The 18,130-nt window shown below is 42.5% G+C and overlaps 1 protein-coding gene across 1 annotated transcript in view; it reads left to right on the top strand.

Moving 5' to 3' along the window:
• SETD2 (SET domain containing 2, histone lysine methyltransferase) overlaps positions 1–18,130 on the top strand; it is a gene marked incomplete at its 5' end in the record, with an annotated part of 86,910 nt that overhangs the window by 34,081 nt on the left and 34,699 nt on the right. Inside the window, 1 exon segment of the mRNA XM_014585197.2 lies at positions 1,512–2,174. Coding sequence (XP_014440683.1) covers positions 1,512–2,174 — 663 coding nt within the window.

Here is an 18,130-nt window from a genome sequence, read left to right as displayed (position 1 = left end):
TTCTCTGCTCCGCCATTCTCCTCTCAGAATCTTGGGCATGCAGGCACATGCACCTGGCATGAGTTTAGTCCACTGGGTCTGGGACTCAGACTGTGGTCGACTACATGGCAGTCCAGCAACATAGCCATCATGCCAACTGTTGGTCCCCTTTATGGTATCTTCTTAAGGTTGGTACTACATAGCCGGGAACTACAAACGCTAAATACAGAAATGCTATAGTTGATCGAAGGATCCAGTTTGTGGCTAACATGATAGTTTTTAAAAGATGGGAAGCAATATAAAACTGAATTCTGAGCTACTAGAGTAAGAACATTATTATTATTTTTTAGTTTGATCAGAGAGAGAGAGAAAGAGAAAGTGAGAAAGTAAGCTACCAGGTTTTGGACTTGAACCACGGTTGGTCATGTGGGAGTCCAGCGCCTTTAACCACCATGTCACCTGCTGACCTGATGTGTAGTTTTTTTTTTTTTTTAAGAATAATTTTATTTAATTTTATTTATCCATTCATTTATTATAATTTGACTAGAGAGACACAGAGAGGGCGGGGGAGAAGTGAGAAAGCAAGCTACCAGGTTCGGGATTCAAACCATGATCGGCCATGTGGGAGTGTCCAGTGCCTAAACCACCACGCCATTCACTGGTCCCGATGTGTAGCTTTTTTTAAAAAGTTATTTTAAAAGTTTATGTATTTCATGAGAGAGACAGAGATACTGCACCCTGAGAGGACCCTAACCCCACAATCTACTCCCAGTTCCTACCAGCCTGGGTCACTGGCACACACGTGCCTGCTCTAGTTAGGGGGGTTTTTGACAATCTTTTCATGCTGGCCTGTCTCACAGAACCTCGTGTTTTACAGTGGCCCATCATCTGGCTCCCTATTATGAAGCTTTTTAAAAATCTTAATTCCTGTTATAATTTCAAAGTCACTTATTTAGTAAAACAAAAACATGGGCGTAGGCAGGTAAGTAATTGTCCTTGCCTCCATCCTTTTCCCAGGGGACTTGGCTGTAAAAAATTAGGAAAATCTTAGCATTTTTGTGAAACTACATTTGGGAGAAGAAATTTTTGGATTTCACATGAAGGGTGTGTGTAAATGAAGAGAAGAAAGGGTCTCTTTTGGCAAGACAACTATTTATCAAAAGCTAAAGAGATAATGTCTGCATTTTTTCCATGTCTGTGAGACAACATTTAAATATATGTTGTTGCTTAGTTTTCCCCAGACTTTATCCTAGGTACTTGGGGAACGTTTTAGAAAAAGATGCCCAGCATGAGGTTCAATAGTACATATATCTTTAAAAGCTACCCAGGTTTGGGAACATTTTGAGGAGCAAATAGAATAATATTCTTTGTTAGAGAACTTTTATCAGTCTCATTTGATGTTTTGAATAGTCACCTGTTCCACATTTTACTCTTGATGTTTAAAACACTTCTCTTGAAGAAATAATGAGTCCATCCATAGTTTGAAAAGTCAGTTGTACAAGTGATGTCATTTTTTTATTGTGTTTAATCAGATTATAAAGACTTTGGAACACTTGCCCATTCCTACGAAAAATATGTTGGAGGAAAGCAAAGTACTTCCAATTATTCAACGCTGGTCCCAGACGAAAACTGCTGTCCCTCAGCTGAGTGAAGGCGATGGGTATTCTAGTGAGAATACATCACGTGCTCACACACCTCTCAACACACCCGATCCTTCCACCAAGATGAGCACCGAAGCTGACACAGACACTCCCAAGAAACTCATGTTCCGCAGACTTAAAATTATAAGTGAAAATAGTATGGACAGTGCAATCTCTGATGCAACCAGTGAGCTAGAAGGCAAAGATGGCAAAGATGACCTTGATCAGTTAGAAAATGTCCCTGTAGAGGAAGAGGAAGAATTACAGTCCCAACAGCTACTTCCACAACAGCTGCCTGAACCCAAAGTTGACAGTGAAACCACCATGGAGGCCAGTAAGCTCCCCATCTCTGAACCAGAGGCTGACACTGACACAGAGCCCAAAGAGAGCAACGACACGAAGCTCGAAGAAACTATTGCTGAGGAAACACCATCCCAAGATGAAGAGGAGTGTGTATCTGATGTGGAGAGTGAGAGGAGCCAAGAACAGCCAGATAAGACAGTGGATATAAGCGATTTGGCCACCAAGCTCCTAGACAGTTGGAAAGACCTAAAGGTAAGAAATTGTTTTTTCTTGATTTTAGAGTTTCATAAACCTAAGACAAATTAGCTGCTTTTCTAGCACGTGTATTTCTGAAAAATGGAATGTCTCCTTTACCGTCAGCTAATAAGCATCTTCAACATCCTTTAAACTTTGGCAAGAGTCATGTCGAACCAACTAATATACAGATGTCCCCTTTTCCCGCATGTATTAGGTTGTTGGGAAAGTCATGATACTTTTTTCTGTGCAAAAGTGCGTCATGACTTTTCCAATGACCCAATAGAAAAGCATATCACAACAATGACTTCAGTCATTTAAGTGTTCTCCATGTTAGGAACAAATCCGGGCCAGCTCAGAGCCTGGTGGTTAAGGGAGCGAAATCCTAGATGGCCCACCATGCAGTTTGGATCCTGGACCCGGCAGCTTGAGAAACATACCAGGTGCATATGCATGCTTGATCAAGCTCCTGACAGAATGGAAAAATGAAGGAGAAGGGATTGCGGTGTGACCACGCCCCACTGGGGGGGTGCTTTCTCCCTCTCTGTCTCTTTGTCACTGGTGAGTGCATGCACCCTCTGACCAAAAAAAAGAGAACACTAAACATTCTTTGAGTAACAAATATATGTTTTTATTAGTAACAATGAAAACAGTGTTTGAATTAATTGGAAGTCAGTTCATATGATTAATGGATAACTGGGACCAGCAGATGGCATAATGATTATGTTGCTGGACTCCCACATAGTTGACTATTGTTCGGGTCCTGGACCTGGTGGCTTAAAACTCACACAGGGCGCGTGTGCGTGCATACCCAAAATCTCAAGAGGAGGACGGAGAATTAGGGATTTTGCAGCATGGCCATCTCCCCGGGGGGTGATTTCTCACTTTCTGTCTCTGTTTCTCTCTCTCTGACGAGCGCATGCACCCTACAGCAAAAATCTCTGTTAAAAAAAAAAGAGAGAGAAAAGAAAAAAAAAGATTAATGGAAAATTAATTTTAAAAATAGGAAAACTAAGGTAATTTGGCAACTTCTCATTGAATGTAAATGATTGGGCATAAGTTACAGTCTAGAAAAGCAACTTTATGGAGCTAGCTGATATTCATCTCCATTATTGTTTCTGAAATAGGCCCGGGTTTAAATGCCTATTTCTTTGGATAAAATTGATATGTAGAGTAACAGAAAGATCTGAACCTTGATGCCTGTACATACGTAATCTCTGTTAGAGAATATAGTGAGACGTGCAGGGTTTGCTCTGCAGAAAGCCCAGTCTGGCTCTTGGATAAATAGAAGAGTGAACGATGAGATGAGCCAGGAGAGAGGCATGATGCTTTTCTATTTTAAGTGATCTGGACTTGGAGTCCAGGTTTCGAGGATCCTGTGGGAACAGGTTACTTCCTAGGTTCTGTTTTTCTGTTCCTTCTTTCTTCTGCCAGAAGTGAACAACCAGATAACCAGCAATAGAGGTTTACTTGCAGCAAGATGGATGCCTGCCCCTCCCTGTCCCTAGTTATGACTACAGAGCTCACCCCTTTAGGTTTTGTGATTCACATGGTGGAAATGACCTTGCGCTGAGCAAAATGAGTAGTTGGTTGTGCACTGTGCTTCCTAATTTGCTATGTTGAGACCCTCCTTTAAGCATGGTGTGGTTTCAGCTCGCGTTTACCCAGTAGAGCTCTTCTGTATCTTACTCTTCCATAATTCCACTAACAATTCAGCATAAACTTAGCCTTATTAAGTCTCGTGGATCTGACCTTTCTGTAAATGTTAAAAGTAGGGTTCATGGTAAGTTTCTTATAATACGAAATGTGAACTGCAGAAATCAGAATTGTAATTCATTGAAAAAGATGCTAAGGTGGTCACTTGGTGGAACTTGGTTTCAGGCCTGCTTTGTGACAGACAGCACAGGAGTTGCTGAGAGAAAGCCCTCTTGCAGGTTGCTGGTGCAGTCTGTACTGGCACTGCAGCTCAGTAATGACGGAGGCAGAGACCAGCACATGCCGGGCTCAGCAGAGGCCTTGACAGCTGTAGTGTCACAGCAGGGCAGTGAGTGGGTTGTAGACTCAGTAGTTCACTTTGGCCTGAGAAGTCGCTTGTGGACTTAATTTTTTTTTCAATTGCTAAGATACAGTCATCATAAACTTACCTTTTCTTAAAATCTGGATAAAGTACATATTTTTGTTTCTCTGTGTGATAGTTTGTTTTATCATTGTAACGGTATGAATTACTCTCTAAGGTGTACTTAACCCAGTTAGATACAACTGTGGTAATTCAGTCTCACACTCTAACACACATTTTTGAGTCCTACAAAATTATATCTTTCTCTTCTTGCTTTGCTCACTCTGAAAGATCCAGGCAGTTCCACTGGTGTGGCTTGATGATCCTCTGGACTTGAGATTTAAAATTTTATTCGTACTTACATTATGTCCTTCTTATCCATATTTTGATTTATCCTGATTCTGAGCACCAAGGAAGCCACTAAATAAAATCATCCTTTCTTCTTCAAGCTTTGGTTTGCTCTGGAGTCATTGCCTGTCTAGAATTGCATTACTAGAAACGTCTTTACTTATCTGTGAACTGTGGTGTTTTGTTACACATGGGTGCTGGGGGTTCTCAGTTCATCTCATTTCAATTAAGATTTACCGTGACTCTGATTTCAGAACTCAGATTATGGTTTTATGTTTGTTTTTATTTTTAAGTTATTTTTTTAGATAGCATTTAACCAGAAGTCTGAAATCAGGAACCCATAATTTGAACATGCTTTAGAGAAATACAGTGACCTGATGTAATGACTATATCCATACTGTCCCGGCATTGGAAGAGTTAACTACTTCTGTCTGACGTCCACCTATGTGTTAAGTAGATACTGGCTGAAAAGGAAGTATCTTATTTAATCAACCCTTAGCACCTGTTGCTAAGCACCATGTGTTAACTGCTGGTCTTCACTTCCTAGACCACGCTAAAAAGCACTGATCCCAGATTAAGTTTTGTTAGCCACTCTAAGCCGCCTCGACCTTTTGGGGCTGCCATACATGGCTTTTCTACATACTGAATGGAATGAAGAACTGAAAAGGGTTGTTCGGATGCCTTAATCTTGGTTTTACTGTGAAGGCAGATTTATAGGGATCATCAGTAAATGAGAGAGGGTGGGGGGGAAGGGAATGCAGCCTCATAAGTTACGCTTTGTCCTCCCAGATCTGATGATGATCCCCCTTGTAACTTGAACCATTTCCATCTAGCTTCTCAGGGCAGCAAGGAGCTTGTTAACATCACCAGCTGACCATGTGTCTCCTTTTCTCAACTCCATTTCCAACTTCGTGCTGAAGAAAAAAGAGAACCTAGCGTGCATTCTGTGAAGAAGCAGGAAGATGGTTGGGAAGTTGGATGATGCATGAAAAATATAATAGGTGAACAGAGGACAGAGGTGGTTAACTCACTGGCGCCGGCGTTATTTTGGTGCGTCCATTGCCAACAATGGATGTCGTTCCGGGAAAATCCCTACTCCTGGCGAGAAAGAATTAAGTGAGCTACTTTTTCTATACCTATATACACAGGACCACTCCCTCAACTCCACGAGGCTTACCCCTAAAGTTGACCACAAACAGAAATATCTCTTAGCACATCGCCATTTATGAGCATGTATTCATTTTCATGTGCAAATTTATTGGGCTACATTTTCAGCAGGGACATGTGCGTGTATTTCTGTTTGCAAAAGGAATTGTTGTACATCACTCCCAAAGCTGAAAATATACCTTAGACTTCATAGCACAAAACAGCTGGTTACAAGTGATGACTAAACTTGACTGGTAAATCTTCACTCATTTGGATCATGAGAACAGGAGGTAAGGTTCCCAGGAACTCGGCAGTTTGCATTGCTGTTAAACACCGAGCAGTTGTAATGGTTAGTGACCCCATAGCCCCTCTTGTAAAACACTTAGATTACGAGGTGCGTGTCTCTCCTTACAATGAAGCTGGCGTAGCTCATTCGTAACTGGAGTTACACAGTTTAGGGACATCATTATTTACGTGTAAGTTGAGCTCGTCTTAATGACTACGTTTTCTCTTCTCTTATTTCCTCTTTATCTCAAGGCCTTACCTTTAATTTAATTGTAGTATTTTCTGAGAAAGCTAAGCATTAAACTCTACAGAAAGTTGAAGTGAAACAGAGTCATCCAAACTAAAAAGTTTTGTGGCACTGCTTGGATTTTTACTCTGTCACTAATATTGTATGGGAAATCGACTCTGTAGTATTTGAAAGTAAAAGTATAGACTGGCCCCATGGCTTGGAAGCCGATCCCCACATGGCCAACTGCATGGTTCAAATCCTAGCCCTAGTGGCTTGAAAAACACTCTGGGCATGTGTGTCCACACGCTTGAAATCCTAAGAGGATGGAGAAATGGAGGAGAAGGGGTTGCAGTACAGATATGCCCCAAACAATTTCTCTCGCTCTCGCTCTCGCTCATCTACCCTCTGGGAAATGACAAAGAAAGAAAGAAGGGCCAGCAGAAGACATGATAGTTTACATGCTGGACTCCCACATGGTCAACTGTGGTTCAAGGCCTAGAACTGGCAGCTTGAAAGTCACACTGGCATGTGTGACTTGAAAGTCACATGTATGTGCATGCATGCCCAAACTCCCAGGAGGAGAACGGAAGAGAAGGGATTATGCTATGGCCATCTCCCAAGGCGGGTGATTTCTCACTTTCCCTCACTCCTACGGCAAAAAAAAAAAAAAGGAAAGGAAATCATGTGTCCTGGATTTCTGAAATAAGATTTAGCATCCTTAGTACAGTAAGTGATTACTCTCTGTGAGAATCAATAATACTTAGCCTTTACAATTTTATATGTATATATATATATTATTGCCCTCAGAGAATCCTGTTCTAGATGCTGCTACATTGGATATTTGTTGATGTATATGTGTATACACGTATGTGTGTGTGTGTGTGTATATATGTATACATACACACATATACATACACATACATATATACACACACACATATATACATACACACATATACTTATATAAACACCTCATCTGGTAAATGGCAGGACTGATCAGAAACTTTATTAGAGGTCCGTTTTGTTATTGGATAAGTACTTCTCATTTAAATCAGTGATCTGCCAGATCTGCCCCCGGCCTGTTTCTGTAAATCAAAACCAGTTCTTAGCCCAGCAGTGCTTGTTCCTGTCTGTGCACTGCAGTGGTGGGAGCGACGTGGTTGTGACAGATCCGGTGGTCTGCAAAGCCTAAATATTTACTGTCTTGTCATTTACAGAGAAGGCGTGCCAGCACCTGATCTAAACGATAAAGTGAGAATCTGGCTGCTCTAAACATTCTGGTTTTGAATGAAGTCATTTTCACTTTACTCTTTTGGGTGAGCTCTTAATTCTGTTTCCCTAAAGACATAGTAGTCATGTTTATTGCCCACAAAGTTGGGTTTTTTAAAAGCCTTGACTCTGTGTAGGAGAAGTTGGTCTTAACGATTTGGATGTAGACTGTCAGATGAGAGTTTGTACGTTAGGACACTCAGGCTAGAAGAGGCCCCTAAGGCATGCTGCCCTTTCCTTATGATCTGATCGAGTCGGTCAGGAGCTCGAGAGAATTGTCAGTACAGACGTAGGTAATACAGTCTTCAGTCTATGTACTGTCCTTCTTGGTATTGTGAACTTCTAATTCTGATGTAATTTCAGGCAGAAAAACTACAAACGTATTCTGTGTATCCTGCACATAATATACATCCTTGTGATAAATGTAGAAAAAAATAGACTAAAAATTTCTTTAGACCCTTCACTCAGATTCTACAATATTAACATTTTACCACATTTCCAAAATCATTTTCTCTTCCCCTTTGCTGAACTTTCTGAGAATAAGTTACATGTATGATGCTTTACTTTATATGCATTTCTTAAAAACAAGGACAGGGGCCGGCAGGTATTGTGGTGGTTAGAGGTGCTGGATTACCATGTAGCCAACTGCGGTTTGAGTCACAGATCTGGTGGCTTGCTTTCTCACCTCCCCCCCTCTTTCTCTCTCTAGTCTAATTCAAAAATAATAACAATTAAGTTAGATAAGTAATTCTAAAAAAGAAAATTAAGAGCATACTTGCTTTTAAAGACCATTCTTTACCCCCACAAAGATGTATAATGATTAATGTGAATCATAAATTACAGTAAACATTTAAAGAGGAAAATAAAGGACACTTTCTCTGGGACTAGCAGTTGTCGTAATGGCTATGTCACTGGACTCCCACGTAGTCTACTGTGGTTCAAGTCCCAGACCTGGTAGCTTAAACTTACACCGGGCGCATGTGCGTGCGTGCCCAAGATCCCAAGAGGAGAATGGAGGAGAAGGGACTGCAGCGTGGGCATTCCCCCTGGGGGTGGGGGTTCTCAATTTCTGTCTCTCTCTGTCTTTCTGGCAAGCGCATGCTCTCTTTGGCAAAAGCCTCTCCCAAAAAATAATAAAATAAAATAAAAAGGACATTCTCTCATGTGATCTCAGTGTGCTTACCAAAATCTACAAATTATAGTGACAAAAATATTATGGTCTTATCAACAGACCTTATTCAGGTTTTGCTGGTGGTTCATCTAATGTCCTTTATTAGAAAAAAAAATTCTGACCAAGAGTTTCATCTGGTCAGTGAATTGTGTGTCTAGTGTCCTTTATTCTGTAATACTGGGTTGTCAGAAAAGTTGGGACATATTTTTCTATGCAGAGATGCATCATGACTTTTCTGACAACCAATAGTTTCTTTGTTTTTTTTTTTTCTTTTTATACTTCACATTTTAAAAATAATTTTGAATTTGTAGAATAGTCTTCAGCGTGGGTTTGTCTGAATATATTTTTGGTTTGGACTCAGGATATGCATTTTTCAGGACTATTGCAATAGTATGCTTCACATGATGTTAATTTACCCCAGTACTGGCATTTTCAACTGGGATCACTTAGGATGTAGTCTACCAGGCTTCTCCAAAGTAAAGTTACAATTTTTCTTCTTATAATTAAAATCTTCACATTTAAGCAGCTTTGTAAATGTCAACAGTCTGTATTTTGTCAAATTTACCCATTAGATTCAGCATCCAGTGATTTGCTTGAATCCGTTGTTACTGTGACAGTTGTCAAATGGTTATTTTCTAATCTATCATTCCTTTTACTGTTAGGTTTATTGGCTGGCATTCTTTAAGCAAGAGCTTTTTCTTGCTCTCCCATTTATTTTTATTTTTTTATTTGTTGATTTATATTAGTTTAGACTCACAGATCTTCTTTATTTTGCTAGAGAGAGAGAGAGAGAGAGAGAATGAACGAATGAGACAGCACCCCCCAACATGGGAAATTGTCAAGCTGCAATCCCTTCTCTTCCATTGCTCTCTCCTTTCAGGATTTTGGTCGTACAAGCACAGGGCGCTCAGAGTGTTTCTTAAAGTGCTGTGTCTGGGATTTGAACCGCAAGCTTGGTCATGTGGGATCCAGCAGCCTTAACCGCCATACCACTGACTGACCCAGATTCTTCTTTTATTCAATGAAATGTCTATTAATGTAATTATTTATTTCATGCTTACATTGACCCATATTTGGCCAGTGGGGACTCTCATGTTGCCTTCTGTGGCATTTTAACATGCTTTTTTTTTTTTTTTCATGTAAGAGTCCAGCACCTAAACCACCACGGTTTCTTTTTGTGGTTTTTTAAACTTGTTTTTTTTTTTTTTTTTTTTTTTTTTTTTTTTTTTTTGAGAATTTTGCTGTAGAGTGCCTGCACTCGCTAGAGAGAAACAGACAGAAAGGGAGGACTCACCCCCAGGGGGATGGCCACACCGCTGTCCCTTCTCCTTCATTCTCCTCTTGGGATTTTGGGCATGCACTTGCATGCACCCAGCATAAGTTTCAAGCTGCTGAGTACAGAACTCAAACTGTGGGAATACAGCAACGTAACCAATGTGCCATCTGCTGCTCCCCTCTTTTTTTTTGCCAGAAAGGGGAAAGATGGGGTAGTTTCTCACCCCCTCTATAGGAGATAGCCATGCCACGGTCTCTTCTCTTTCTCTCTCCCTCCTTTTAGGATTTTGGGCAGTCAGGCATATGCATCTGGTTGTTTTTCAAGCCACTGGGTCCAGGACTTGAACTACACAGTTGGCTGTGTAGGATCCAACTGCCTTAACTACCATGCCAGTGGCTGGCCCATTTTTTTTCTTTATTTATGATATAGCTTGTACATGTACACATGAGACACAAAGGTGAATACCCTCTACAGGATCTGCTAAAGCTATGATCCCCTTCCAGTCCTCTAGCCCACTGGATCGTGGCTGTTTGTATCTATGCCTGGTGTGTTTCAGGCTGACCAGACGAATGCAAAGTGCACTCACCGTGTGGGATCCCGTTTCTCTTGAGCAGTGCATACCACTGTGTTGCCGCGTCGGCCCTGACGTGTGTATTACTTAGCTCTGGTACAGCATGCTGTTCCAGGCTTATCTTACACTTTCCCTTCTCCAGGCCTGGGATTAGCCATTTCTCCTGGAATATCTGGTTCCTTGAGGTCGGAATGATATTTTGAAGCCAATATTTGGGTTCTAGATGAAGCCATTATTACTGGGGACATGACATTGCTTGCACTTGTCAGCAGACTTATAAAAGTATGTGTGTATACGCAAAGTACTTGACCACTCTGCCATTTCTTTCTTTCTTTCTGTAACTCTGAGAACAAACCCTTTTCTGAATCTTTTTTTTTTTTTAATGAGAGAGAGACACACACACCTTTCTTCCCCCACCCCCACCCCCAGTTTGCTATAGGGCTTGCCAGAGAGAGAGAGTGAGAGAGAGGGGGAAGAAAGTTGAGAAAGCCCTCCAAGCTGAGGATGACCACACCTCAGTCCGTTCCCTTCTCAGGATTTTGGGTTCGTACACTCATGTGCCTGGTGTTTCTCTCAAGCTGGTGGGTCCAGGACTTGAACTGTATAGTCAGCCTTGTGAGATCCAGTTCCTTAACCATTCCACGACCTGCTTAGCCCCCAGACAAATGTATTTTTGACAGGATTTCACAACGTTATCATCCTTTCTGCCGCAGCCTCCCCAGACACTCACCACCTTGCCTGGCCTGCCTTTACGTTGGGCCAGAACTAAACCTGGGGCTCCCAGGTGGCCCCAGCCGTTAGGCAGCAGTGCCCTCCCACTTGTGCCACCGCACCTGGGTCATCAGAATGTTCTGGGCGTCCATCTGCGACTCTACACTCATTGATCCTCCTCTGCCTATCCCTTAAAAGGTGTATTTCTTGGAACACCCAGGATTTCTTTTGTCCTACACGTTAAATAGGTCATTTCTATTGTTTGCCACTTTAAATTCCCACTTGCTTGGATTATTGCAATAGGATTATTGTCCTTCTTACTGCCATTCTTTTTCCTTTCCATATTATCCTCCACTGTGCTATAACATTGTCAGTCTTTTAAATCAGCGAGAGTAAAAGAGTATGCACCGGGGCTGGCAGGTAGCATGGTGGTTAAGGGTGCCGGACTCCCACAGGGCCGACCGGGGTTTAAGTCTCGGACCTGGAGGCTTGCTTTCTCACTTTCCCTCTCACTCTTGCTATGACCCTCTCTGGTCAAATTAAAATAAAAAATAAAATGAATAAATAAATGAAGTTAAATAAAATCATTCTTAAAAATAAAGGCAAAAACCTCATATGCACACATTTGGTAGGGGGTAGGAAGACAGACACAGAGAAAGAGATAGCCTTTTTTTTTTTTTTTTTTTTTTTTTTTTGAGAGTTTTTTTGCTATAGGGCTTCTGTGCTTGCCAGAAAGACAGAGACAGAGACAGAAAGTGAGAAATCACTCCCTGGGGGGATGGCCATGCCACAATCCCTTCTCTATTCTCCTTTTGGGATCTTGGGCATGCACGGACACACCCCCGGCGTGAGTTTAAGCCACCAGGTCTGAGACTCAAACCGCAGTTGACTACATGGGAGTCCAGCGATACAGCATTACGCTAACTAGTAGTCCCGAGAAGGAAGTCGTTTTGACAGGATTTGCCTTGTTGTGATTCTCCTGCCTTAGTCCCCCGGTTAGCTCAGACCAGAGGCGCATACCGTCATGCCAGCTGCTTCGGTCCGGCTGGGAACTGAACCTGGGCTTTCCTATGGCCAGGGTCGCTGCAGTGGTACTGTCCTGCTTGCGCCATTGCGGCTGGACCAGCATTATCTTTAGAACACAGATGAGATTACTGCTGGTCTTTAGTAGCTTCACAGCGACCGTTATTCAAAGAGCTAGTCATTAGTATGTGGTGTGAGGCGTGCGTCTGTGTCCATTTTACCTCCTCTGTCCCTTGCACTCGGGGCACATGTCACTTCTGGCTGCTGTACATACTCACCCCTCCTTGCCCTTGAACATGCTATTCTACTTGGAATATCTTTTTTTAAATCTTTATTTGCTTAGTCTTTTTTTTTTTTTTTTTTTGGGGTTTTTTCTATAGGGCCGGTTTGCTCCCCCAGAAAGAAGAGACAGACAGAAGGTGAGAAATCACTCTCCAGGAGAGATGGCCACGCCACAATCCCTTCTCCTCCATTCTCCTCTCGGGATCTTGGGCATGCACGCACTCCTGCCCAGCATGAGTTTAAGCCACTGGGTCTGGGAATTGAATCACGGTTGGCTACGTGGGAGTCCAGTGACATAGCCATTACATTAACTGCTGGTCCCTATTTGCTTAGTCTTGTAGTTGTGTTCATTCTTTGTGAAGCTTTTCTGTTTTTTTTATAAAAATTCTGTACAATGGTACTAACCTCAAAAGACAAATAACATTGCTTATTTATTTCTTTCACCTCACTGGATCACGAGCTCTTCAAGGGCTCTCGATCTTTATAGTACGAGTTACTTTTATTGTGGTATGTTCCTAGTAATAGTTAGAGTAAGTTAGTTACCTGGGACCAGCAGATGGCATAATGGTTACATCGCTGGACTCCCACATGGTCAGCCACAGTTCAAGTCCCAGACCTGGTGGCTTGAAACTCACACCGGGCACATGTGTGTGCATGCCCAAAATCCTGAGAGGAGAATAGATGAAAAGGGATTGCAGTTTGGCCATTCCCCCGCCGGGGGGGGGGCGGGGGGCGAGGGTGATTTCTTACTTTCTGTCTCTCTGGCGAGTACACATGCCCTATAAACAAAAATCTCTCTCTTCAAAAAGAATAAGTTACCTCCTAATGGTGACTACTGGGTGTATTTATAATCTGTGCTACATTAAAGTAGCCAGAGTGATCTTTCAGAAATATAAATTTGTTATGTCAGTGTCCTATTTAAAATTAAGTTCATTTTTCGGGGGCCGGCAGGTGGCATAGTGACATTAGACTCCCACATGGCCGACCACTGTTTAAATCCCTGACCAGGCGGCTTGCTTTCTCACTTTCCTCCCCTCTCTCTCTGGTCAAATTAAAATAAGTTAATAAATTGAAATAAAATAATTCTTCTAAAGCATCAAGTTTGTTTTTCTTCACGTAGCTTGCATTGCCCCAACACGCACAGCCTCGTTCCCCTTTGTTTCTGCAGCCTCTTACCTCGGCGTTTTGAGTTTGCTGGCAGGTCTCTGCTGCTAATGTTCATGCACATGCCCGTTCATTCCTGAAAGCACTTTCTCTTCAATGCCAGAGGGCACGTGCACATGCACGGGAGAGAAAGCACTCGCACAGTGCGGGGCCACGCTGCAGTTCCTGGGCATATGAACACTGGCATGTTTTTCAAGCCAATGGGGCCGTGACTTGGACCCTGTGGTTCGTGTGGGATCCAGCTTCCTCTGTGCAGTGCCCAACAGTTGTGCCATGAGACTGGCCCCTGAAAATACTGTATTTTGTTTAGATGTCTTTTCTCATTTAAGTTGTATCCTTTCCCCTGAAAAAGCCATTTTGGTTTTGTTTGTTTATTTTTTAATTTATCATTATTATTATTACTATTTCTTAAATTTACCACAGGGCACATGGATTCACTAGAGAGAAACAGACAAAGAGAGAGAAAATGAGAAACCAAACTGCTAGGTCCGGGACTCGAACCACAACTGGCTGTGTGGGAGTCCAGCACCTTAACCACCACTCCACCTGCTGCCATTCCTGGTTTTTGAAAACAGACTAGTTGTTCTGCCCTTTGTATGTGGTCTCATAATGTCCTTTCAAGTCATAGCAGATAATATTTCACAGTGGCAGATTGAGCAAAGTCAGAGACTGCTTTTACCCTGACCCCTTAAGTCTGCCCAATGTTCCATGAAGAGCCTAGTATATAGTTTGATTCTTCATAAATATTTAAGTGAAAACAGAAAGGTCTATTGTTTTCCACCATACTATGCTACTTCTTCAATCCTTATTGTGTATCTTTGATTTGATAAGTCCTCAGAAAATATTTGCATGAGGGTCATGTTATTTCTTTATGTAAGTGGTGATTTTTTATTTATTTTATTTATTTTGCCGTAGGGCATGGTGCTTGCCAGCAAGAAACAGAAAGAGAAAGAGAGGGAAAGTGAGAAATTACTCCCCTGGGAGGGATGGCTATGCCATAAGCCTTTCTCCTCCACTCTATTCTCAGAATTTGGGGAAAGCACGCACGTAAACCCAGTATAATTCTTAAGCTGCCAGGTCCAGGATTCAAACCACGAAACTAGCCATGTGGGATCCAGCATCTTAACCTCCACGCCACCTGCTGGCCCTAGACAGTGGTGTTTTTAGCAGGTATAAAATGGAAACAAGCCCGTAAGGTTGTGACTTAGCTTTGAAACGACAGAGCTGAAAATTGACTGAGGTCCTCTCATTTAAATCCTTTATTAACTGCTCGCTTTCCTGATATAAAAATAGTGATTTCTGTGTCCTTGCTAAGCGGTTCATGTAATTGTGTATATTTGGCAAATACTTTTCAGATATCTCTTAATCTGCTTCTGATGTAGAAGCCAGAGTAAGGGCCAGCAGGTGGTGTGGCTGGTAAGGGCGTGGAAGCCACATGGCCAACTGCAGATTCGGATCTCCAGGTTGGTATCAGTTTGCTGCCAACTGTGCCACCATGCTGGGTGCACCCTTAGGGTTTCTGTCTAGAAGTTACAGGTTAGATAGTTAAATGTGGAAAATAGCAGGAAACATTTTAGATCCGGGATCAATTTGCCTAGAAAACAGAAGTCTGAAATCGGAGACGTTTCATCACAACCTTGAGTATTCCTTTGTGATTGTTGATTTATTTGTCTGCACTTATGTTTGCTGCTGGACTTAGTGGCCTTGAAAGCAGGGACTTGGTCAGCTGTTGGCTCTTCTGCCTACGCCCAACAGAGGTGTGTGGAATAACAGCGTTGCCGAGGGAGGGTCTCTGATGTAGCAGAGGTGGGTGAGGCTGGAGGAGAACAGGGCGGGGGGGGCTCAGGTCTGCCCGGATGGCAGTGAGCAAGGATTGCTCTCATGTATGGCATCGCATTTGCAAGGTGCCGTGTGCCTGCCAGGTTTCTCACGCCTTTGCCTGAGACCTCAGAAGCCCTGCTGGGGTCTTCTCCAGGAAACAGACAATGCTCAGGAGTCTTTGTGCCTAGGCCTGCTTCTGAGGCACATTATGGTTTTTCCTTCTCTTTTAGTTTTAAAATAGGCCATCCCAACACATGACTAGAATTCGCAAGGCGGACAGTGAGAAGTCTCCCTCCCACCTCTGGCCTGCTGTCCTTTCCTTGGAGGCCGTCAGCACCACCAGTTTCTTCTGTGGCCTCGGAGATGATTTACGCATAGAGCACAGACGAATTTGGTATTTTTTAAAAACTGGCATTATTCAACTCTTTGCCTTCTATTTAATATATTGTAAAGATAGTTTCATACCAATTTATAATTTATTTATTTTTAATAGCTGCATGGTATTTTCTTATATCAGTATGCCAAAAATGTATGGTAGTTATTTAATTTGCTTCCTTTCTTTGGCTTAAGAGCAAGTAATTTTTGCTTAAGTCATTTCACACATTCGCACGAGTGGGCATATACATGTTGGATAAGTTACTAGAAGTGTTGTTGAGTCATGGTCTGTGTTATTTGTGGTTGTGATGGGCATTGCCAAATTGTTCTGTAGAGTTGTACCAATCTAGCTCTCACTGGCAGACGGTCTCCCTATACCCTGGTCAGCACAGATCTTGTCAAATTGTGCCTTTTTTTTTTTTAAGAGGTTTTTGCCTTAGGGTGCATGCATTCACCAGAGAGAGAGAGAGAAACTGAGAGGGAAAGTGAGAAATCGCTCCCCAGGGGCATGGCCATGCCATAATCCCTTCTCCTCCATTCTCCTCCTGGGATCTTGGGCACGCATGCTCATGTGCCCAGCATGAGTTTCAAGCCACCAGGTCTGGGACTCGAACTGCTGTTGGCCATGTGGGAGTCCAGTGATGTAACCATTACATCATCTGCTGGCCCCATCAAGTTGTATCTTGATCAGACTGAGATATGAAGTGGATTTTTTTTCTTTTTTAAGAATTATTTTATTTAACTTTATTTATTTACTTACGTATTTGATCAGACAGAGATAAAGAGAAAGTGAGAAAGCAAGTCACCAGGTCTGGGACTCAAACTGCTGTCGGCCATGTGAGAGTCTAGTGTCCTTAAGCACCATAACACTTGCCAGCCCCTTTCTTTTTTTTTAGAGAGAGATTTTTGCTATAGGGTGCACATGCTTGCCAGAGAGACAAAGACAGAAAGTGAGAAATCACCCTCCAGGGGGCATGGTCATGCCTCAGTCCCTTCTCCTCCAGTCTCCCCTTGGGATTTTTGGGCACGCACATGCATGTGCCTAGCATGAGTTTCAAACTGCCAGGCCCAGAACTCGAACAGCGCTTGACTACATGGGAGTCCAGTGATGTAACTATTACGCCATCTGCTGCTCCCTAAGTGAAGTGGTGTTTTGTTGTAGCTTTAATTTATTCTTCTCTTACACGTTAAGTATTGAACATCTTTCCACTTCCGTTTCAAATGGAATATTGTCTCCACTTGTTCCTCCTATTGAAGAACTATGTTGATATTAATGGCTGAAAACTGAGAATAGATCTTACTACCTTTCATTTCTTGGGAACCTAGGTGTCTGAAGTTAGAGTCTCAGGACCAGCACTTGTCATAATGGCTATGTCGCTGAGCTCCCATGTAGTCGACCACGGTTGAGTCCCGGACCAGATGGCTTAAACTCACACTGGGCACCTGTGCGTGCCCACGATCCTGAGAGGAGAATAGAGGAAAAGGGATTGTGGCATGGCCATCCCCACTGTGGGGTGATTTCTCGCTTTCTGTCTGTGTTTCTCTCTGTCTCTCTGGCAAGCGCTCGTGCCCTGTAGCAAAAACCTCTCCAAAAAAAAAAAAAGAGTCTCTTCAAGGATTTAAAATAAAGAAACAAGGTGGGAGTGGGGGGAGTAAAAAATAAAGAAACAAACAAACAAACAAACAAAATCTCCACTTACAAAAGCATTAAAAATTGTTATGGACACTAGAGACAGAGGAGAGTGTAGGAGGGGGAAGAGTGTGAGAAAGGACATTTGGGGGAAACGGAGAGGTAAGACACTTGTGGACACAGAGAAGATGTGTCATCTGTTGACGAGGACGTGTAGAATAGGCCCTGCTGGGCTGGACTGAGGTGTGTACCATGCTGGGTAAAGTCTCTTCACAATCTAAATGACGCGTATCGATTTCACCTATGAATAATAGTAACTAGTTTTAGACATTAAAAAAAGAAACATTATTCCACTCTTGTTCTCTTCCCTCACTCTTTTCCTGTCTTCCTTTCGTGATTTTACGAAACCTCCGGACATCTAAGTTTCCTTGCAGTCACCTCTCTGACCTAGTAGGCATCTCCTCTATCCAGTCGCAGACTTGCTAGTCACGGTCCTTCTGTTTTCTTATGGCCTCTCAGTCCTTTCAGTCAGAAATATTTCATAGTTTGGGACCAGCAGTTGGTATAATGGCTATGTCGCTGGACTCCCACATAGTTGACCACGGGTTGAGGCTCAG

This window comes from Tupaia chinensis, unplaced genomic scaffold (assembly GCF_000334495.1).
Source record: "Tupaia chinensis unplaced genomic scaffold, TupChi_1.0 Scaffold149184_1, whole genome shotgun sequence".
NCBI classification, from domain to species: Eukaryota; Metazoa; Chordata; class Mammalia; order Scandentia; family Tupaiidae; genus Tupaia; species Tupaia belangeri.
This window is presented reverse-complemented; position numbering and strand designations above follow the sequence as displayed.